This window comes from Bos indicus, chromosome 1, assembly GCF_029378745.1.
Source record: "Bos indicus isolate NIAB-ARS_2022 breed Sahiwal x Tharparkar chromosome 1, NIAB-ARS_B.indTharparkar_mat_pri_1.0, whole genome shotgun sequence".
Taxonomy (NCBI): domain Eukaryota; kingdom Metazoa; phylum Chordata; class Mammalia; order Artiodactyla; family Bovidae; genus Bos; species Bos indicus.
Window position 1 is genome coordinate 144,722,014 of NC_091760.1, and position 23,197 is coordinate 144,745,210.

The 23,197-nt window shown below is 57.2% G+C and overlaps 1 protein-coding gene across 2 annotated transcripts; it reads right to left on the reverse strand.

The window, feature by feature from the left end:
- Positions 1-4,618: 4,618 nt before the first annotated feature.
- On the reverse strand, positions 4,619-16,350 carry CFAP410 (cilia and flagella associated protein 410). Of its 2 annotated transcripts, none has more exons than XM_019963482.2 (7): positions 16,073-16,350; positions 14,263-14,281; positions 12,850-12,896; positions 10,099-10,328; positions 9,757-9,928; positions 7,910-8,000; positions 4,619-5,830 (listed from the first exon to the last, which is right to left on the reverse strand). In XM_019963482.2, the coding sequence occupies exons 1-7, from the start codon at positions 16,147-16,149 to the stop codon at positions 5,699-5,701; spliced, it is 768 nt and encodes a 255-aa protein (XP_019819041.2). In that variant the 5' UTR covers positions 16,150-16,350; the 3' UTR covers positions 4,619-5,698. The 2 variants fall into 2 exon arrangements, with proteins under 2 accessions (XP_019819041.2, XP_019819035.2); XM_019963476.2 differs by having other exon boundaries at positions 7,910-8,003; positions 16,073-16,348.
- Between the last annotated feature and the right edge of the window lie 6,847 nt (positions 16,351-23,197).

Here is a 23,197-nt window from a genome sequence, read left to right on the forward strand (position 1 = left end):
CATCCCCCCACCTGTATGCATGAGTCTGGGGTCCTCCTTTGGCCCCTGGGCTGAGGCTGTCTCAGGGACATGCGTTCTCTGGGGCCATACCCCTTCCTGAACCAACAGCCCCTCACCCCTGTCTGTGTGGTGACCTGACCCCCATGCCAGGCGTGGGAGGACTTCTGAGTCTGACTCTGCCTGGGCTGGGGTCTCAGAAGCAGAGCCAAGGACCCTGGGACAGGTGGTGGTGGGAGGGACCACCCAGGAGACACTGGTGGGGGATCTGGAGGGCTGAGAGGCAGCTAGACACTTGTCACCACTGGGGGCTATGGGTGGGCTGACCCCTGGAAGTCCCTGGCTTGCGGGAGTGCCTGGCTCCACAGCAGATGCCAGCACCGAGGCGCCGAGAGGAGGACAAGCTGGATGTGGACCACACAGCTGTGCTTGGTGGGTCCCTGTCACTCTGAGCAGGCTGCCTACCCATATGTTTCCACAGCAGTTACCTGGGCACTTCGTCCAGGGCTGCTCTGCCCGCACTCCTGCCCTTGGCACCCACAGAGGTCAGGTGAGGTTTTTTGGGAGGCCCTGACCTCGGAGGGTCCACAGGCCCAATTGGGAGTCCCCGGGTTGGAGGGCCTCCTGGTCAGGTCTCAAATGGCTGACCGGCTCTAAGGCTGAGGCTGGTGCCCACTTCTCTGGTTCCTTCATGTCCCCACAGACCCTGGCTTTTTCCAGGGTTTTCGGATTGGTTTTGCTTAAATGTGCAGAGTCTACAGATCCTGGTAAAACCCTGGAATATTGGCCTCGCAGGCTCTTTCTCGCTTCTCCAGGCTGGGCACTGGGTGTCCTGGGGTGGCCCGGGCCCTATCACTGCAGGGGTCAAGGGGAGCTGGGCGCGGGTGAAGCCAGCACTGGGCAGTGCCTGGGCCAGCGTGGCATCCTGGCAGGCAGCAGTTGCCTCAGCAGCAGGGGAGGACCTGGCCCCATACTGGCCTCTGCCAGCTAGGACACTTCCTCCAGGCCTGCCATCTGCCTCCTTGGAGCCACTCAGCCTTCCTCCCTGGGGCGTGCCAGTGCGGGGCACATAGGGAGCTGCCTCCCAGGCCGAAAGACGTCAGCGGTGCCACCGGCCACCTGACCTGCAGCTGGGAAGCAGAGGGTGAGACTGTAGCAGCTGCAGGAGAGCCTAGGGGTCCAGCCCCACCGCTGTTCTGCTCCTCCCCGTCACCCGCTTTCCTCCTCTCAGCCAGCCCTGGGCTCCCCAAGCAAAGGGGTCTCACCAGGACCTCAGGAGCTGCCTGTTGACAGAATTCCAGTGTTTGCTGCTCCTGAGCTCAGGGAGGGAGGGACCACAGCCTTCTTAGCCCTGATCTGAGGATGCCTGTCAGGGGGACTGAGGTCACCTGATCAGGGCAAGCCCACCAGGACACCCCCTTTCATTAAGGCAGAGTCACCTGATGAGGGGCTTCCCTGGTGCTCAGCTGGTAAAGAATCTGCCTGCATTGCAGGAGACCTGGGTTTGATTCCCGGGTTGAAAAGATCCCCTGGAGAAGGGAAAGGCTACCCACTGCAGTATTCTGGCCTGGAGAATCCCATGGACTGTATAATCCATGGGGTCACAGAGTTGGACACGACTGAGCAACTTTCACTTTTCACGTCCACCTGATGAGGGCCTTCACTACATCTGTGAACTCTTCACCTTGGCCGTATAAGGCAGCATATCCACACTCAGATTGCCCTCCCACTTAGGGGTGGGGTCTTATCTGGTGGACACACCAGGGGTCAGGACCTTGGGGCACCTGAGAATCCCACCCCCTCCCCCAGACAACAAGCGTGGGCTTCACTTGCAGGGAGTGTGTGCGCTGCAGTTTCTCAGAACAGGGTGGGGTGGTGTGTACAGCCAAGGACACGCCACAGAGGACATAGCTGACTGAGGGGCTGCGGGCCCAGGAGCAGGGTGAGCCAGAGGTCATGCATCACCCTCTGGCTGCCTGAGGCTGAGGAGGAGCCTGGGAGGGGCTGAGTGAGGTCTGCTGCACACAGGGGTGCTGGGCATGTGTTCCCGTGGTCCAGAGAGCAGGAGCAATCACCCTACCCGCCTTGGGAAGCAGCCTGAACCCCCCATGTCCACAACTCCTGCTCTGCCCCCTTGGTCTAGGGCCACCCCGCTGGGAAAGGAGGGGAGCGTTTGAACCCAGAGCCCCTCTCAACACTGACAGCTGCCCCCAGGCCCAGGGCAGCTCTCCACAAGCCACACCCCCTCCCTGAGCCTGGTGCCCACTGGGGAGGCAGTCAGGAAAGGCTCTGGGACGCACGCGACCACAAGTGCATTGTTTTTCTGTCTCAGCATTCTTGAGCTCTTTCTTACGATGTGAAGACTATTATTTCAGGCCCTACCAAACCCTGCTATTTCTGCGAGGCTTCCAGGGAAGGCAGCCCATGAGTCATTCTTGCGGGGGTGATGGAACTTGGAACAGCATCCACCGAAGCAGACGTTTGTGCAGCAGGTTTAACTAGAGCCCTTCTCTGTAATCCTGCCGGCGGCAGGCTCAGCAGGTGCTGGACAGTGTTTCTGGGTAATCGTTCCAGAGGCTCCCGCGCAGGTGCACTCCGACGGGGCAGTGGGAGGGACCTCCCCTGAGGGCCTAAGTGCAGGGGGCGGGGGAGGCCCTCAGACTCTGTTGCAGACCCTGGCGAGTCCGGCCAGGGGACATCAAGGCCGCAGGCAGTGTCTGTCTCAGTCTGATGGTCGAGTTGGGGTGCCCACACGTCAGGGTCCTCATCTGTCAGCAGTCCCACCCACTGGGTATGTGGGGACGGTGAGTGATACTGTCTTGGCTTTCCCACTTGTTGACATCTTGAGGAAGTGTTGATTCAGACACTACACCCCTGGCCTGGCTAAGGTTCATAGGTTTGTCTCTTCAACCCTGCCCCACCCACCAGTCCCCCGAGGAGGGGGAGGGGTATCTGTGGGGCTCCTCAGGCCGAGCTGTGGCCACCCACCTCTCTTGCATGATGCTGTGATGGGCAGCTTTGCCTTTATGCAGAAACAGTGCTTTTTCCTAATGTCAAAAGTGACAGTCCTCAGAAGCAGAAAGACACTGACTTCCCAGGGAGCAGGCCCCTTGTTGAACAAGTGTGAAGACTCTCAGGTCGGTGACAGCGGAGTGCGGACCCAGCTCAGGCTCCCACGTGCCTGTGTGCCCCGGCTGAGTGGCTACAGGAGCACAGGGCAGACACGACTCTCATGCTGGCAGTACCGTTGGCCTCACTCAACTGGGCCACCGTGCACTGCCACTCCCAGCTGGGCTGGCACTCTTCTTGGCCCGAGATCTGGCGAGTGCCACGGCTGCATCTTGCCTGCACGGCATACCCAGGTCCTCCCAGGCTTTGGGGGGTCCCTTTGGAACCACAGGCTTCCCAGGAAGACCCTGGAGCCCTTGTCCAATCACAGTGCCCTGGAGAACCCCTGTCCTGGGAGGATGCTGGCAGCAGGGCCCCTTTCTTGTCTGGTTTCCCAGACGGTTTGATGGGGGACCTGTGAGTGTCCCCCAGGTTCAGGGACGGAGGCACCGACGAGTGCTGCCCCAGGGGACGACTATCAGAGGGTGGCCCAGCGTCCTCCAGCAAACGGAGCAGCCCTGGGCTTGGGGACATGGTGGGTCAGTGGCCCCTGGAAGGCGTGTTCCCTCCTGCTCCTTCTGGAAGGTGCCCCCAGTCAACACGATCAGAGGGCACCCTGAGAGTGTCTCCCCAGAACTCAGCTCCCCTTCTGACTCACTGTGGGGGTGGGGCAGGGCAGAGGGAGGGGCTGCAGCTCAAAACTGTGCTGTAGGGGCTCTGGGGGTCCCCACCCACCTGACAGTCTAAGATGCGATGTCACCTCCACGTGGGAGGCTCTGGTCGGGGGACACCAGCCATCCCCTGGCTCTGGCTGCACTGTGGCCTGGCCCAGTCAGTGCCACAGCCAGGTCAGGCCCAGACCCCACTTGTCCTGCCAGATGAGTGTTGGGCCCTCCACGCAGCATGCTAGCAACTGGCTCGGTGGACCCCGAGGTGGGGTCTGAGATAGTGACTGCCCTCGTTCCTGTGCAGCAGCTCACAGGGAGCACGTGGCGTGTGGCTGACCTGCAGCGACACTGACGAGCGCTTCAGATGAACAGTGTGCCCTCTTGGGTCTCAGCCCTCCCCTCCATAACTGGGACCAGCAGGACACACTCACGGGTGTAATGCTAACACCTGCTTTGCTCAGAAACCCTGCTCTCAGTGTCACCTGGGGACAAGCTCAGAGTAGGGCTGTGACGTGAACATTACAGATCAGAGGCCTGGGATCCAGGCCAGGGCCAGAAGCGCTTTGTCCTCAGTCCAGCCTGAGGGCTTCAAAAGAGCACTAAGTAGGCAGGTGGCTGTGAGTGGGACCCAGTGAGTTGATGGGAGGCCGTGACTAAGGAGTCAGAGAAGGTGAGAGGTGGGGGTGATGCAGAGTCAAGGGGCTAATGCGGGTATTCATTCCAACCAGGGTGCAAGTCAAGGGTCCCCGACTGAGGTGTACCAGGACATGGGGCTGGGGTGGTGGGTGTGAGAGGTGCCCGGTGGGCGGGGAGGAGGGTGTTAATATCACACAAACACACCCAGCTTGTTCTCACCAGGATGGACTTTATTGGGAGCATCCAACATCTCATAATTACAAGAGAAGGCACGTGCACGGCAGAGGCCATCCGTTCTGGATGCCCCCACATGGCGAGTCCCCACTTCCCAAGGCCAGAGCCCACCCCTTCCCTGAGAACTACAGGGGGCCCCACCGATGAACCACGCCTTCCCCGGGGCTCCCAGGGGAGACGAGCCTCAGTGGGTGCAGCTCCCTCTTCCCAGAGTCAGGGGTCTTCCAGGTGCTCAGCCAGCCCCCCTTGGGTCTGTGCACCCCCAGCTTCCCACTGGATGCCAGTGCCTGCCACTTCCACCCCAGCAAGAATAGGCAGGCACTCCCTAAAGGCTCAGATGGCCCCTCCTCCCACTGTGGCCCCAGGACAGCCCCTGGGACTGCGGCTTCCCTGCCAGCGACGCTTCCCAATGGAAGAAAACCTAAGGCATGGTTTCTAGAAGCTGTCCCTTCCCATGCAGCTGCTGCTTCTGACCGGCTCCCTGTCATCCAGCCCCTCACGCAGGGGCAGCATAGGCTCCTGCGTCGTGTGGGGCTCTCGACAAGGGACACAAAGTGCCCCACAGACAAGACGTCCTGGAGGCGGCAGGCGGCCTGTCCCTACGCTGCCTTCATTCTGGAAGTTCCCTGCGGTTGACAGAAATCCATCCTGTGACCAAGTCACAACTGGCATGGAGAAAACACGTGAGTAATGCCGTCACCTTAACAAGAGTGAACCTGTCACGGAGGACATGCCTGCTCCCACACCAGACTTCGGGAAAGCATTTATTAGGAGGACGGCCGCAAAGCCCACCCTGAGGAGGAGCCACACGAAGGTGGTCCTAGGAGACAGGAGGCACCAGCCACGACCCTCCCAGCAGAGGGCGCAGGGCGGTCTGCCCAGCAGCCTCTCCTGCCCCTGCCGGGTGCCATCTGCAACAAGAGCCCGGCTTCCCAGGGATGCAGCCCTGTGCCTGGGCTCAGCCTGGGGTTGGCCAGCAGAGGCTGCAGCTGGGAGCCCCCTTCCCAGGTTCGGGAAGACACTGGGCTTCAGTGCAGGGTCCCGCTGACTTGGGGTCACTCCATGTCCTCCTGCAACTCCCGCTTGTGCAGGGCCTGGAGCCGGCTGACCACGGTCTGGTGGACGGCCTCCAGTCCCTCGATGTCCAGCTCTCGCAGCAGCATCAGGATAGCCATCAGGATATTGTTCTGGGGACACAGAGAGTCACTGCCTGAGCGCCACGCCTGTGACGCTGGGCCACCCACACCACACACATCACCAGAGCACAGCCTTCAGGGGGCAGCCTTCCAGACAGACCCAGGCGGATGGAAGCCGTGGCCGTGGCTGGGGTACAGCACTCGCCACCTGCAGGGACTTCCTAGGTCACCTCCTGCTCACAGCCCCAAGGCCCAGAGAGGCTGAGTAACAGGCCTTCATCACACAGCTGGTCAGCGATGGAGCGGAGACCAGAAGCAGGTGCTCAGTAACATGTGCTCAAATGCACATGGGCTTAGTGTGTGACATGCACACGTGTCCACACAACCACACCCGGGTCCCATCTGCATTTGAGCAGAGAAATGCCACTTCTACTGGGAAAATCCGGGAAGGATTTTACACAAAAAGGCTATTTGAGCTGATCCTTCTTGTGGGATGACTGGAGGGATGGCCACAAGCCAGAGCACGTGGCCTATGTGGACACGCTTGGGATGCTGGCCCCTGGCCTCTGCAATGCCCTAAGGCTCCTGCTCCCTCAAATCTCGCTAGCTCCCTGTGTCCCCAGGTCTTCCTGGCCACCAGCACCCGCACTCAGAAGCTTGTGGGGGGCTGGATGCCTCAGGGTCACCCAGCCTGGGTGACCACAGGGACCCCTGCAAGCAGGGCCAGACCATTCTGTCCTCTGCTTTCAGAGCAAGCATCTTGCTTGAGCAGGTGTGATAATCTTCTGTATGTATCTACGGCAGGCACGGAGTTGAACCAGAACCTTCAGTCCCTGGTCCACTCTCCTCGGCAGAGGCCCTGCCATGGGGGTGGGGTGGGAGCTCCTGGCCTCAGCCCAGCCGCTGGGCAGACCTGCCACCCGCGACAGTACACACCTCGGGCTCCTCCTGAAATGTGTGGAAGGTGTGTGCAGGGACCCGGAGCTGTCCCACACAGCCAGCTTGCACAAGAGCAGGCTGTGGTCCCAGGGGCAGTGGCCCACTGGGGTGGGGCCAGGGGAGGGAGACTGGCCACAGGCCCACTGACTGCTCTCTGGACTGGCCTTCGGCCCACGGTCACACCCACCACAGCCCTGGGGGGACGCCTTCTGGTGGGGACGGGCCTCAGTGTGTCCGACTCTGCACCTCTGGTGAACTCTGTGCCCATTTCAAGCCATCGCTGCACAAATGAGTCAGGGAGGCCCTGCTGTGGCTTCGGGCAGCCCTGCCTGGACGTAGCGCCAGCCTTTGTGAGCCCACAGGGAGGTCACAGCACCCTATGGCATGGGTCAGGCCGAGCAGGGGCTGGAGCAGGTGCCAGGGGTCCCGTCCGCCCCCACAGACCCCAGTCCTGACAGCCCCCGCCCCCCCGTGCCCGGGTGGCAAGGTCCTCTCCAAGTTCTCCCTGCCAAAGACTGGTCAGGGGATGACTCTGAACCTGCTGGCAGGAGGGGGCACACAGGGAAGCTGCTGTGCCAGCCAGAGGACACAGAGGGAGAAATGGCTCCGCCCTTCAGGGGTAGGGCGGCCTGTGAGCAGGGACAAGCCCAGACACAAGACACAGTGACTCGAGCAGCAGATGGAGGAGACCCTGGAGGGAGCTGGTCTTCACTGATGTACCCCGGCTGCCCCCTACGTTCAGCCAACACCCGTGATCCTCACAAGGAAGCCTGTGGAGCCCAGGGGCCCGCTGCATGGTCCCCGCATAGGGATACCACCCTGCCCCTGCCCCTACTAGAGCATCCCCACTTCCAACAGCAGGCGGGAGGGCTCTTCCCAAGCAGCAATCTCTCTGGGTTGAGCACTGCCACAGTGACCTTCCCACCCCCCAGGACCGCCCTCAGCACAGCCCCCTGCGCTGGGGACCCCACTGCCCACAAAGGCACCCCCTCTCTGCTTGCCATGTCCGACCAGCTTACATCTGGACACAGACATTGGATCCAGATGGCTGGCTTCCCACCCGCTGGGGCCTGGCTTTGCGCGTCACTGCAGTGTCTCCAGCCCCGTCCCTCAGCTCTCAGCCCCCAGTGTCCACACTCTGTGGAGGGGGAACCAGGGCCATCTCCCACCAGGTGGCCTCATCACACTCACCTTGCTCGAGCGACTGCTTGCGGCCTCCTGCTGTGAGAACGGAGGAAACTGGTCCTGGGAGGTGGGCTTCAGGCCAAGCTGCCCCTGGTCGCTGCTGGCAGGAGGAGGACAGCGGGGAGTGAGGCCGGAGGCAACTGGAGCCCAGCCCTCGCTGTCCACACATCTGTGGGTCCGGGCCCGGCACCCCAGGGCACAGGCAGGAAAAGACTCCTAAAAGTAGACCCTATCCATCTGCAGGGAAACCGCCACTCCAGACTTCTGGGGGTTGGGAGCAGTGGACAGAGGGGTGTGGCAGCACAACTTTTCTCAGCCCTGGGGTCACCTCCCTCCCCCTGGAGCTCACACAGGATGGGGCACTAACACACACGACATGAGCCCCGGACATGGAGGGGGGCCTGCAGCTAACCCCTGCCAGGCGACAGCCATGCGCCCTCCCCCCACGCCGCCGGAGCAGCCACGTGCCCTCTGGCCAAGCCGCAGGAGAGCCACGCCCCCTCCCCGCCACGCCGAAGGAGAGCCACGCACCTTCCTGCCAGCCGTGGGGCAGCCACGTGCCCTCCTCCCACGCCACGGGAGAGCCACGCCCCCTCCCGCCACGCCGCGGGAGAGCCACGTGCCATCCTCCCACGCTGTGGGGCAGCCACGCGCCCTCCTTCCATGCCACGGGAGAGCCACGCTCCCCTCCCACCACGCCGTGGGGCAGCCACGTGCCCTCCCCGCCACACCACGGGGCAGCCACGTGCCCTCCTACCATGCTGAAGGAGAGCCACGCCCCCTCCCGCCACGCTGCGGGAGAGCCACGTGCCATCCTCCCACGCTGTGGGGCAGCCACGGGCCCTCCTCCCATGCCACGGGAGAGCCACCCCCCCCGCCACATGGGAGAGGCACACGTCCTCCTCCCATGCCGCAGGAGAGCCACGTCCCCTTCCGCCATGCCACGGGACAGCCACGCCCCCCTCCCGCTAGCCACTGGATAACCACGCGCCCTCCTCCCACGCCGCAGGAGAGCCATGTCCCCTCCTGCCACACCGTGGAGCAGCCACGTGCCCTCCTGCCATGCCGCGGGACAGCCACACGCCCTCCGGCCACGTGGGAGAGGCACACACCCTCCTCTCACGCTGAGGGACAGCCATGCACCCTCCCGCCATGCCGCGGGAGAGCCACACGCCCTCCCGCCACGCCACGGGGCAGCCATGCACCCTCCTCCCACACTGCAGGTGAGCCACGCCCCCTCTTGCCACGCTGTGGGGCAGCCACATGCCCTCATGCCAGGCCATGGGAGAGCCATGTGCCCTCCTGCCACGCCACGGGAGAGCCACATCCCCTCCTGCCACGTGGGAGAGGCACACGCCCTCCTCCCATGCTGAGGGACAGCCACGCGCCCTCCTGCCATGCTGTAGGAGAGCCAGCAGGTGGCCCTCATTTGCGAGTGGATGCCTGGCCTGTGCCCCACTGAGAACAGTGGTCTTCACCATGTTCCCCACGTCCAGTTTCTGCCCATAAACAGCCATCAGCTGAGGTACCCTGTGGGTCAGAAAGGGCCCTTCCTCGGCCCGCACACCCTGTCATCCCCAGGACTCCTGACCAGTGGCTCGGGTGGCCAGGGTCACAGGGCTTCCGTTCGGCGCAGCTGGCCCCATACCTCCACCAGCTCACCGCCCGAGTCCACTGCTCCCCAGGAGGGCTGGTCTTGCACTTGGCAGAGCTCCCTGCCCTGGGTCTTCTCTCAGCCATGCAGCTGACACCAGGCTGGGGCCCAGAGCCAGACCAGAAACAAGCACACACACCCCCACCCCCAGTCCCAGAAGTGCAGCTGCGGGAGGGCTGGGGAGGCCCACGGGCCACACCTGGCCTCCCCCTTGCCGAGGTTCAGAGGATCCTGTGTCGTCTCAGTGGCAGCGTCCACAGCACTCAGGGTATAGGACAGCTCGGGTGGGCCGCTCCCCAAGTCCTCTCTGCTGGGGGCCGTGACTTCCTCTCCCTCCATCAGCGCCCGGGACACCTCTTCCTCCGTCACAGCTGGGGGGTGGTGCAGAAGCATCAGTGGCCTCACTGCACATGAGCCCACCCGGCCCAGCCTGGCTGTTCCCTCGGCTCAGTGCGGTCCCCTTTGGAGAGGTGGCTCAGCCCTCAGGAGGCCGGCCTCTCTTGCACCTGTGATGGGGGCAGGGGGATATAAGGACACCCACCCTGGTTGTCCAGCTTCTGCAGCTGCGGCAGAGTGCGCAGGACGGTCATGCGGTAGAGGTGGGGGCAGGTGCCACAGCAGGGGTTCTCGGCCAGCCAGAGCACCCGCAGGCGCGGGAGGCCCTTCAGGTGGATGAGCTCTGCAAGGCTGGGAATGCGGTTCTTGCGCAGGTACAGCTCACTCAGCTGCCGGCAGCGGCTCACAGGCTCCAGGCTGGAGATGCTGTTGACACTGCGTGGACACGGCCGTCAGCGCCGGTCCAGGGCCCCCACCCCACCACGCAGACGAGCACTGCCTGCTGGTGCCCACCTGCCCTCACCTTAGGGTGGAGGGCAAGGGAGCCCCCAGGCCCAAGAGAAAGCTTTACCCTCCAGCTGCAGTGGGAGCGGCAGCCCCTACTCTGCTGTGGCTGCGAGGAGTCCATGTCAGGGTGGGAGTCCCGACAGGACAGGGGACTGAGGACTCCATGGGACACACCAGTGAGCCCAAAATGGGCAGTAGCCAGGAAAACCCACGACGAACCTAAGCAAGCCCACTCAAGCCCCACACGACCAAGACCTGAACACTGAACTTCCAAACCCCATGTTCACAAAAGAATTAACTACAGAATTAAACTGAGTGAACGGGAAAGAGGAAATCATCCAGACACCAGGCAGAGACCTGCAGGTTTGAGCTGACAGAGCAGGGTCACCTCCCGCACACCCAGATGGACGAGCCATGAATGCAGGCTCAGTGTGAGGAGGGTGGCTGACCATAAGCCTTAGGCCGTGGGGGATCTGCCCGTCCTGCCAGACTGTCTGGACCACTCTCCGTTGGATGCTGGGCTGGGCTGGGCAGGGATGCCCTCACTCACCCCTAGGGTCACTCCCACCACACCCGACACTGTCACTGAAGCAGCGGGACAAGGGTGCCACCGTCTCAGCACAAGTGAACCCAGGCTCTGGGATCCTCGCGATGGGGGAGCCACACAGGCCGTCGGGGTGGAGGCTTGAGGTCGAGGGCTTGAGCCGGCAGGGGTCGAGAGACCCCTCCTTGACCACTGGGCTATGGCCTCCCATAGCTCTTGCTACAGACTGACTGTGTCCCCAGATCCACACATTGAGATCCTGACCCCCAGTGCAGTGGTGTGAGGATGTGGGGCCCCCATGAGTGGGGCCAGCGCCATTATGAAATGGACCCCCAGAGCTGTCCGAACCTTCTGCCAGGTGAGGACACAGGGCACCCTCACCAGACACTGGTCTTGGACTTATGGCCTCTGAACTATGAGGAACAAATGCCTGTGAAATCCCATTAGAGCAGCCAGACCGGACTAAGCCTTGCCACCCATGGGCATTGAGAGCAAACCAAAACGATGTAATTGCACAGGACTGCCGCCCAGCGGCCTGGGGTCAGTGGCTTAGCCGCGGGGCCCCCCAGTTCCAGAAAGGCTAGGAGTCCAGGCCACAGCCCTGGGCACTGTCCCTCTTCGGGCCACAGCGATGAGAACCACTGCGGTACAAGGGGCCTTGGCTCAGAGGCTGGGGACTTGCCCCAGAGCCCTGATGGCGCTCGGTAGAGACGGGGTTAAGTCCACACCTGATCCAAGTTTCCTACTATTTGGGGAATGAAAGATAAGGCCTTTTTTGTCAGGTAAGGCCTTCTAGGTGCACATCCCCGACAGCTTCACTGACAATCGTCACAGGTAAGTGATGGCAGACGCCAGGCGCTTGCACACACTGGCTGCTCCGTCTTCCCCACTGCATCCACTCCTCCTCGCCCCCTGCTCACAGTCATTGTCTTACAGCTGGGGGAGCCGAGGCACAAGGGCCGAGCTGGGCCCAGGCTGGGAGAGGGGCTCCGGGCCCACTCCTTCATTCATTCTTTCATTCCGCAAGCAGGTGCCAGCCCCAGCCTGTCGGGCCAGGGCCGGAGGTGGGTGAGCACAAGGTGGGTGGCAGAAGGCACCCAGGGTGACCGCCGAAGGCACAAGAACAAGCGGGGTCAGGAAGGACAGGGTGGCCAGTGTGACGAGGAAGGTAAGTCTCAGGACCTGCATGGGACCCAGGGCCTGCAACCCCACACACAGGGCGAGTCCTGAGACCTTCTGAGCTGCCAAGCAAGGAGTTAGCCTTCATTGCAGCGCTTCAATCTCCACAAGGTTTACACATGGGGACCTGCAGAAAGCACTCCAACATCTGCAGGGGCAGCCTCCTCCCCAGACCCAGAGTGGGTAGGTCAGAGTTCAGGTAGGGAGAGACTTCCTCCTTCCCTCACCTTCCAAATGCCCCCACCCCACCCGGAGCCTGGAGCCCCAAAGGCAGCATTTGGCTCATTCAAGGTTTCTTTAGTCTGTTAAAAGGTGTATGACCCTGGAAGAGTGACTATTATCAAGGACAGACCATGCAGTGCAGGGAAGTTGGCAGAGCTCCGGGCACTGATGGAACCAGGACGGAGACAAGGCTGGCACTGGGGGCGCTGGGACAGACACAGCCACCCTAGGGTGGCACCCCATGACCCAGGGACGGGGGTGGGGAGGCAAGCTCGGGGGGAGGCCTGGGTGCCCTCCTGGAAGAAGGGCAGAGTTAAGGAGTAACCAAGCCCTGGTGCTACCTTGGTGTAGCCTGCAAAAGCAGGCCTCCCAGACCAAGGATGGGAGTTATCAAAGGATAATTAGTTATTCAGGTTATTAACCAGCCCACGGGAGGGATCTGGACACTCTCCTCATCTTCCAGCCCTGGTGACTTAGGAGGGGTGGCCAGCAAGGGTTCGGTACCTGAGGGTGATCACTTCCAGGCTGGGCATTTCCCGGCATATGGAGATCTATGAAGGAAAAGAACGTGACTGCAATCATCACAGGATGCTGGCATGTGACATCACATCTCTCCAGCAGCCAAAAGAACCCAGGGGGAGCTTCTGCCCACCCCCTGACAAGGGCCCAAGCGGAAGAGCCTCCCCCTTCCCGACTAGGAACACGCAGGGCTTTGCAGCCCGTTCCCCTCTGCAGCCCAGACGTCCCCTCTGCCTGATGGAGAGATGGCACCCTCTCCACAACTCGAACCAGCATCATTACCACTAAACGCTGCCAGCCATTGAGATGGGGCATTTCTAATTGTAGATATCCTCAAAGGACCTCAGTGAGGAGACTCAATGGACAGCCAGCCTTTCTCCCTACTGTCCCTGACATCCAAGGAAAGGAGAGAAGCCCCTTCTTGCCAACAGAGCTGTTGTGATATGGAGACAGGCTCAAAACTAGACCTGAGAACATGTTAACACTGACTCAGGGGAAAGGGCCAGTGGGGCACAAGCTGGTCCATGAAGACCCATAACCTGCAAGACTGATGAGCAGTGGAGCCCCGAATATGTGTGTGTCTGTCTGCCAGACAGTGGGCATGGGGCCAGAGGGGGCTCCTGACATCAACAAGCTGTCTGGTCAGGATGCTTCACACGTGCACTGAATCTGTTTTCTGTTACAGCAGTGTTTTGCCTTGTCTTTGCTGCTACAGAATCAGGCGCAACAGGCTTTTCTGGAGGGCTCCGACTCTCAGCATGTCCAACTTTGCTTTTCAGGATAGGTACAGTTCAAGTTCCAAAACAGAAGTTGGTAAGAACCAACTGCTGGGCACCCCACTCTGTGTGAGCTGGAGACATTCATCCCAGGACTGGGGGCTGGGGTCGGGAGTGGAGTTGGGAAGAAACCGAGTCACAGACACTCAGCTCCGCTCAGCTCCTCTCTCTGCCCCTGCCCAGCCCTCATCTCTTCCTGCCACGGGAATAGCGGGTGAAGATGGATCTGACCAGGGAAGGGGCTGAAGAGAGGAAATTCCTTAGGGACATGAAGTCCAAGAATCTATTAAAAAAAGTTTAAAAAGACCCCCCTCCCCCAAGCCAAGTGCACTGTTCCTAAAGTCAACCAAGCACGTGGGGCCCTTCCTCAGGTGGGAGAGGTCTGCATCCTGGATCAGCCCCCTCTTCTGTGAGGCCCGCTTCTCATCTGCAGGAAGATGTGTGAAGGGACTTTGGAATTAACTTGGGGCTACAGAACTTCTTTTCACAAGTGGCTCTTCCTTACTAAAGCTGCTAAAGTAACAAATGGACGGGGACCTGGATGGGATGGGTGTGGGTCTGTCCACTTAACCTTCCTCCCAGGGATCAGGGACCATTTGGAGATGACCAGCATGGTACTTACATCAGTGAGACGGCTGCCCCTGGGGAGAGAAAAGACATATGCACTTTTAGTTTGTCAAAGTTGAATAAAAAAACTAAAAACAAAAATTAATGACAAACGTCTACAAACTTTAAGAGTCTACGACTTTGGACTCCCCTGGTGGTACAGTGGATAAGAATCGGCCTGCCAGTGCCGGTGACATGGGTTCCATCCCTGGTCTGGGAAGACTGCACGTGTAACTGAGCTTGTGCACCGCAACTACAGAGCCTGTGCTCTAGAGCCCGTGAGCTGCAGCCCACGCGCCTGCAGCCCGTGCTCCGCAACAAGTGAAGCCACTGCGATGAGAAAAGCCCGTGTACTGCAACCAGCATGTGGCCCCCACCTGCCACAACTAGAGAAAAAACCTGCAGGTAGCAACAAAGGCCCAGCGCAGCCAAAAATTAAACACCCGAGTTTTTAAAAAAGAATCTGTAAGTGAGAAAAAAAAAAAAGTATATGATTTCAACGACCAAGTAAAAGAAAACTTTCTCAGACGACTGACAAAGGTGCCCAAAATCATTTCCAGGTTGATTTTGGACAAAACCATTTGATGCTGGTGGCTGCTCTTCAGACTAAGCAGTGGCAGAGGCTGCCCCGTCTGAAGGACACAAAGACTCACTCATGCTCAAGGCTGCTGTGCCCAGGGATAATTCCCTAACACACATAAACAAGGGAGTCTTTGCAACAGGACAAGTTCAAAGGCTGAACTTATGACTTATGAAACACACTTCAGAAAGCCTGAAATGCGGTCGTTGTGCCTCCCTCCCGAGGGGAAGGCTGACTGCTCACGCAGAACAAGGGCATGCATTGTTGAAAACAAATGACACAAATGCTGTGGCCAAAATACCAGATGTGTGGGGCAGAGAGAAAGGCTTCTAATGAGCAGGCAGATCTCACTGCAGTCAATCTGCCTGCCACCAGCAGGAGGATCGTCCGCTTCTGGCTGAGAGCCACCTGAGCTGTCCAGAGCATGGAGGCGCTCGGAGCCCTGCCTGGAGTCCCCATTGAACATGGGCAGACCTTTCAGGAGTTCCAGGAGCACTCCTGGTCCTTCCTTGGCGCAGCTAGCCCTGGCCACCCTGTCTTTGAGGCTGCACTGACCCCACAGCACCTGTATCTCTAACCATTACCTCCTAGACAGTGAGTCCCCTGGGGACAACGCATCCCTACCCAGGGCTCAATTACAACAGTGTTTACTGAAAGATCACTTTGATGGAGCCTCAGTTTCCTTTCTTTGCCCTAAAAAGGGTGTTAGCCACCTTGATCTCCCATCTCATCAGCAGGCTTGGCTCCCAGGGCTGCTGGCAATTTCAGAAGACACCTCTCTACAGAGAACTGTCTGCCCCACTATAGCCATCTAGAAGCCCAAGAGCCAGTCTTCAAGGGAATTCCAATTGTCCTGTGCAAGGAGGGCAGGTTTGGAGTTGTGTGTGAAACACCACCCGGTCAGGAGAGATGAAAATTCTGGAATGGTTTTGCCAAAGGCCCCCTGAGCTTATGCAACACCTCCCAGAGGCTGGGCGGACCAGACATGGGCCAAGAAGGTGAGGCCCAGGTGCCCCTCCTAGATTCCGAACCCCTCTGCATCCTCCGCAGGCCCCTGCAGTCCCCGCTCCAGAGAAGAGGAGGCGGGCAGGGGTCCCCGCTCCAGGGACCCCTGGAGGGGGTTCTGGACAGGGGTCTCCACTTCTAGAAAGCTCTTCCCAGCCATGCCCCAGGGCAGGGGTCCGGGGAAGGGTTGTCGGGCAGCGGGGAGGACGCGCGGGGACGGGCTCTGGCCTCTGGTCCTCACCAGCAGTTGAGCTTCCTCACGCTGTGAAGCTCCGAGGCCTTGGCCCGGGACAGGACCATCTTCCGCGTCAGCTTCATGGCGGCGGGCCCCCAGGACCCCAGACCCCCGCAGAACTCTCAAATCTCTCGCTACCTCGGCGGATGTTGGCCACGCCGGCGCCCGTCTCCAAGGGGCGGGGCCCGCATCATTAGGAGCGCGTCCTGAGAGCCCATTGGCCCCCTCTGAGGGGACGGGCCGGCGCGAGTGCAGTGGGGCCGCTTGGGCTTCCGCCTCGCGTCTTGGCTCCTCCCCCACCTGCTCCGACCGGCCCCTGGAGCCGCTTGCCTCGTCCTGCGCGTGCGCAGTGGTGGTGACGCAGGGCTCTGACGTACCTCTGCGGCGACTGGATTGGAGGCGCCAGTCGGCTACGAGAGACCTCACCCGGGTCCCAGATCCTAAGCCAGGTCCCCGTCCCCACCCAGAACCCCGAATTCCAACCCCGGACCCCAGTCCTGGCCCCGAGGCTGGTGAGTTAGAAGTGATGGTCTCTTTCAGTTCAGTTCAGTCGCTAAGTCGTGTCCGACTATTTGCGACCCCATGAACAGCATCACTCCAGGCCTCCCTGTCCATCACCAACTCTCTAAACTGCCTTGAATTAGGAAGATTTTAAGCTTTGAAACGAGAAATCCAGAAGAGTTCTAGGGCTGCGCTGATTCCTTTCCCTCTCAGCGTTTAAGGAAAGAAGGCAGGAACCAAAGGTAACAGAGACCTCACAAGTAGTCAGACATTTTAGAAATCAAAGGGTTGCTTGGGCTGCAAAGTACATTAAGACGTGTGTCCGAGATCTCAGACCTCAGAGGTGACAAGACCAAACTCAGCCTCTGCTCTGACGCCTTTCCCACTGGACCCTGGTCCTGTGTTTGGCCTGACCAGCACAGTCTCAGCAAAGATCCTGTTGTTATCCCCACCCTGATCTCTGCGAACCCTCATTGTCTGATTTTGTTGCTCTTCCCTCCCTCGCAAGTGGTATGTAATATTCTTGGCCTGTCGTTTGTAAGATCCTCCGCCCTTGAGGTCTTCTCAGTTCAGTTCAGTTCAGTTCAGTCGCTTAGTCGTGTCAGACTCTTTGTGACCCTATGAAATGCCCCACACCAGGCCTCCCTGTCTATCACCAACTACCGGAGTTCACTCAAACTCATGTCCATCGAGTCGGTGATGCCATCCAACCATCTCATCCTCTGTTGTCCTCTTCTCCTCCTGCCTTCAGTCTTTCTCAGCATCAGGGTCTTTTCAAATGAGTCAGCTCTTCACATCAGGTGGCCAAAGTATTGGAGTTTCAGCTTCAACATCAGTCCTTCTAATGAATATTCAGGACTGATTTCCGTTAGGATGGACTGGTTGGCTCTCTTTGCAGTCCAAGGGACTCTCAAGAGTCTTCTCCAACACCACAGTTCAAAAGCATCAATTCTTCGCTCTCAGATTTCTTTATAGTCCAACTCTCACATCCATATATGACTACTGGAAAAACCATAGCCTTGACTAGATGGACCTTTGTTGGCAAAGTCTCTGCTTTTTAATATGCTCTCTAGGTTGGAATCCTAGTAACTTTCCATCCACTTGCCCCTCACTGCTCCTTTTCTGTAAATCCCCCTAGTCCTTGTTGAATTTGGAGTTGAGCCCAGTCTGTCTCTAAGTGCAATAGTCTTGAATAAAGTCTTCCTTACCCTTTTAACAAGTGTCAGGATCATTTTTTTCTTTCACAAGGGTCAGAGTTGGCTTTGCCAAGGTGTCACGGCAATATCCGAAGCCCAGGGCCCTGGAGACTGGTGGAGGACTTGCCTGTACGAGGGACTCCTGGCACAACCAGGGGCCCTGATTCAGTGGGGGAGAGTGGAATTTTGCTGTAGCCCAGCTATCTTTATTGTAAAGACAATACAGGGGATTATAAAAGAGAAAAGCATCCCCACAGTAGTTTAACTGCTGCATTTCCTGTATTTCGTCCGGTGTGCAAATTGGAAGTGGTCAAACGAGAGATGGCAAGAGTAAATGTCGACATTCTAGGAATCAGCAAACTCAAATGGACTGGAATGGGTGAATTTAACTCAGATGACTATTATATCTACTACTGCAGGCAGGAATCCCTCAGAAGAAATGGAGTAGCCATCATGGTCAACAAAAGAGTCTGAAATGCAGTACTTGGATGCAATCTAAAAAATGACAGAATGATCTCTGTTCATTTCCAAGGCAAATCATTCAATACCACAGTAATCCAAGTCTTTGCCCCAACCAGTAATGCTGAAGAAGCTGAAGTTGAACGGTTCTATGAAGACCTACAAGACCTTTTAGAACTAACACCCCCAAAAAGATATCCTTTTCATTATAGGGGACTGGAATGCAAAAGTAGGAAGTCAAGAAACACCTGGAGTAACAGGCAAATTTGGCCTTGGAATATGGAATGAAGCAGGGCAAAGACTAATAGAGTTTTGCCAAGAAAATGCACTGGTCATAGCAAGCACCCTCTTCCAACAACACAAGAGAAGACTCTACACATGGACATCACCAGATTGTCAACACCGAAATCGGATTGATTATGTTCTTTGCAGCCAAAGATGGAGAAGCTCTATACAGTCAACAAAAACAAGACCAGGAGCTGACTGTGGCTCAGATCATGAACTCCTTATTACCAAATTCAGACTTAAATTGAAGAAAGTAGGGAAAACCACTAGACCATTCAGGTATGACCTAAATCAAATCCCTTATGATTATACAGTGGAAGTGAGAAATAGATTTAAGGGCCTAGATCTGATAGATAGAGTGCCTGATGAACTATGGAATGAAGTTCGTGACATTGTACAGGAGACAGGGATCAAGACCATCCCCATGGCAAAGAAATGCAAAAAAGCAAAATGGCTGTCTGGGTAGGCCTTACAAATAGCTGTGAAAAGAAGAGAAGCCAAAAGCAAAGGAGAAAAGGAAAGATATAAGCATCTGAATACAGAGTTCCAAAAATAGCAAGAAGAGATAAGAAAGCCTTCCTCAGTGATCAATGCAAAGAAATAGAGGAAAACAACAGAATGGGAAAGACTAGAGATCTCTTCAAGAAAATTAGAGATACCAAGGGAACATTTCATGCAAAGATGAGCTCAATAAAGGACAGAAATGGTATGGACCTAATAAAAGCAGAAGATATTAAGAAGAGGTGGTAAGCATACACAGAAGAACTGTACAAAAAAGATCTTCACGACCCAGATAATCACAATGGTGTGATCACTGACCTAGAGCCAGACATCCTGGAATGTGAAGTCAAGTTGGCCTTAGAAAGCATCACTACGAACAAAGCTAGTGGAGGTGTTGGAATTCCAGCTGAGCTATTTCAAATCCTGAAAGATGATGCTGTGAAAGTGCTGCACTCAATATGCCAGCAAATTTGGAAAACTCAGCAGTGGCCACAGGACTGGAAACGGTCAGCTTTCATTCCAATCCCAAAGAAAGGCAATGTCAAAGAATGCTCAAATTACCACACAATTGCACTCATTTCACGTGCTAGTAAAGTAATGCTCAAAATTCTCCAAGCCATGCTTCAGCAATACGTGAACTGTGAACTTCCAGTTGTTCCAGCTGGTTTTAGAAAAGGCAGAGGAACCAGAGATCAAATTGCCAACATCTGCTAGATCATGGAAAAAGCAAGAGAATTCCAGAAAAATATCTATTTCTGCTTTATTGACTATGCCAAAGCCTTTGACTGTGTGGATCACAAGAAACTGTGGAAAATTCTTCAAGGGATGGGAATACCAGACCACTTGACCTGCCTCTTGAGAAATCTGTATGCAGGTCAGGAAGCAAGTTAGAACTGGACATGGAACAACAGACTGGTTCCAAATAGGAAAAGGAGTACGTCAAGGCTGTATATTGTCACCCAGCTTATTTAACTTATATGCAGAGTACATCATGAGAAATGTTGGACTGGAAGAAGCACAAGCTGGAATCAAGATTGCTGGGAGAAATATCAATAACTTCAGATATGAAGATGACACCATCGTTATGGCAGAAAGTGAAGAGGAACTAAAAAGCCTCTTGATGAAGGTGAAAGAGGAGAGTGAAAAAGTTGGCTTAAAGCTCAACATTCAGAAAATGAAGATCATGGCATCCGGTCCCATCACTCCATGGGAAATAGATGGGGAAACAGTGGAAACAGTGTCAGAGTTTATTTTTCTGGGCTCCAAAATCACTGCAGATGGTGACTGCAGCCATGAAATTAAAAGACGCTTACTCCCTGGAAGGAAAGTTATGACCAACCTAGATAGCATATTCAAAAGCAGAGACATTACTTTGCCAACAAAGGTCCCTCTAGTCAAGGCTATGGTTTTTCCTGTGGTCATGTATGGATGTGAGAGTTGGACTGTGAAGAAGGCTGAACGCCAAAGAATTGATGCTTTTGAACTGTGGTGTTGGAGAAGACTCTTGAGAGTCCCTTGGACTGCAAGGAGATCCAACCAGTCCATTCTGAAGGAGATCAGCCCTGGGATTTCTTTGGAAGGAATGATGCTAAAGCTGTAACTGCAGTACTTTGGCCACCTCATGCGAAGAGTTGACTTATTGGAAAAGACTCTGATGCTGGGAGGGATTGGGGGCAGGAGGAGAAGGGAACAACAGAGGATGAGATGGCTGGATGGCATCACTGACTCGATGGGTATGAGTCTGAGTGAACTCTGGGAGTTGGCGATGGACAGGGAGGCCTGGCGTGCTGTGATTCATGGGGTCGCAAAGAGTCGGACACAACTGAGCAACTGAACTGAACTGTGGTGTTGTGAAGGGTTTATCAGTCAAGTCTTGGCCAGAACCCCCTCATCCATGCCTGGGTTCTGCTGTACAGTGGGTTCTCTTAAGTGAGTAGAACCGGTGTGAGGGGTTCGGGCAGAGAGCACGGCCAGCTGGAGTACAGGTGTCCCAGACCCACATGCCACCTGCCCTGGTTTACTAGCCCGTGTGGCCACACGGGGGCTCCTCTGATCAGCTGGTGAAGGATGGCTGGCTCAGTGCTAGCTGCAGAATGTCTCCCTCTGGTGGTCCCGAAAGAACTCATGAAGGCCAGTGCCCGCAATAGGCAGCACTTCGAGCAGGGCACTGGCCTGGGATTTGGTTTGATCCCACTGAAGGAGTTAGTCACTCAGTCCAGACTCTTTGCAACCCTATGGATTGTAACCTGCCCCAGGCTCCTCTGTCCATGGGATTCTCCAGGCAAGAATACTGGACTGGGTTGCCAGTCCCTACCCAACCCAGGGATTGAACCTGGTCTCCTGCATTGCAGGCAGATTATTTACCATCTGAGCTTCCAGGGAAGCCCTTCATCCCTCTAGCAGGCTAGTGAGTCAGCTTGTTACACCTTTGTGAGTGCCAGCAGGAGACTGCAACTCCTGGGTCAGAGACAAAGGACGGTTTATTCCTCGTGGCACTGACAGATATGCATCAGCACCCCCACATCTGAATTTCACAGGAGCAACTCAGTGGGCTCTGTAGATGCTCACTGCCTGTGCCGTGGGCACACATGGTACCGAGAGGGATCAAGGAGCTGTGGATCCACCACTTTTCCAGCCAGTAGTGAGCGATCCTCATCTTGGTCCGGGGTGACGACCCTCATGTCTCAAGGTTACCAGGTGTAGGAACAATGAAAGGAAACAGCCTTGCCACCTTGGCACACCAGCAAGACCTGTAGGTGAGCAAGAGGTCCAGGGGCCTGGCCGCCACGTGGAGTGCCTGTCCCTCTGCTCTGTGTGGAGGGCAGTGTGCTGACATTGGATTGTGCGTGGACTCACAGACAGGTAGGGATGGCCTGACCCTCTGGTGGTGGGGGGACCAAAAGGAGAGAGATGGAGAATCAGGGGCAGAGAGGTCTGGAAGGGGTGGTAGTGTGGGCTGCCAGGTGGAGATACTCATACCCCGCTGTGAGGCCACTGGGCACCCACCACAGATGAGGCACTGGACAGCAGGGAGACAGCCCATTGATGGCCGTCAGTCTCTTTCCTCAGCCAGCCTGGTGCTGGCTGTGGGTCAGACAGGGTGTGGCTGGGATGGAGGCTGAACATGGCATCGTCCCTCAGAGAGACTGGGCAGTGATGCACTCCAGCAGGATGGACACGTTCTGGGTTGGCTCTGCTTCATGCCTGTGGGGACTCAGCCGGTACCAAAGTCTTGGGGCTCATTGTGGCTTGATCCACCAGCACAGGATCGGTCCCACACATCACATCAGACTAGGGGACCCACTTCAGGGGCCCCAAGGCCCTGCGTGATGTGCCCCCACCCCCTCCCCTCATCTTGTGCCACACTCCCCTGGCACACTTCCCTTCCTGATGGTCCTCAAACATACGACTGAGTTCACCTCAGTTTGCACCTGCTCTTCCCTGGATCCAGATGCCTTTCATTGATTGTTATGGCTTGATCCATCACTTCCTCAGAAAGTGGATCACTTCCTCTATCCACCCTGCTGAGAAAGGCCTTCCCAGCTACCCTCCCACCAACCCTGTGACCTCTAGTTCCTGCCCTGCTGACCTCAATGTTTATTATGTCCCTTGTGCTTTATGCTGTTCTCCCCCTGGACTACGGGCCTGGGCTCTTCTCCCTGGAGACCCAGCACCTAGACATGGTCTCCCTGTAGCAAGGCTTCAGTGCCCGTGGGCTGGCTGGCTGATGAACATGCAGGGTCTGCAGGTGCCTTTGATGCCAGTCCTGGCAGGTTCCCAAGTCACCGCTCCCTCATCCACTGGGGGTGAAAAGATTTCCTTCCACACTAGATCACAAAGTCTTCAAACAGTTGTGGGAACTTAGCATGGTGCTTGGCGTGTGGGGGGCCCAGGCTGAGTGATCGAGCCTTTCTGCCCTCCTCCACTGACAGTGACCCTGGCCAGTGCAGAAAGCCATCGAGATGGACAGATGGACTCTGTGGCAAAGCACAGAAAGGACTTGTAGAGAAAAGACTGGCCTGTGTTTATTCATTTTATTCCATGTCCTGACTGTCCGGGTCATTTCTACCTCCATTCTCATCACTGTCACTGCAGAATGTATGGGCAATCTGGTAGAACTTTCTGGAATGGCACTCAGCCACTAGGGTGTCCACAGTCTTTACCCTCCTGGGCAGCACACCACACCCAC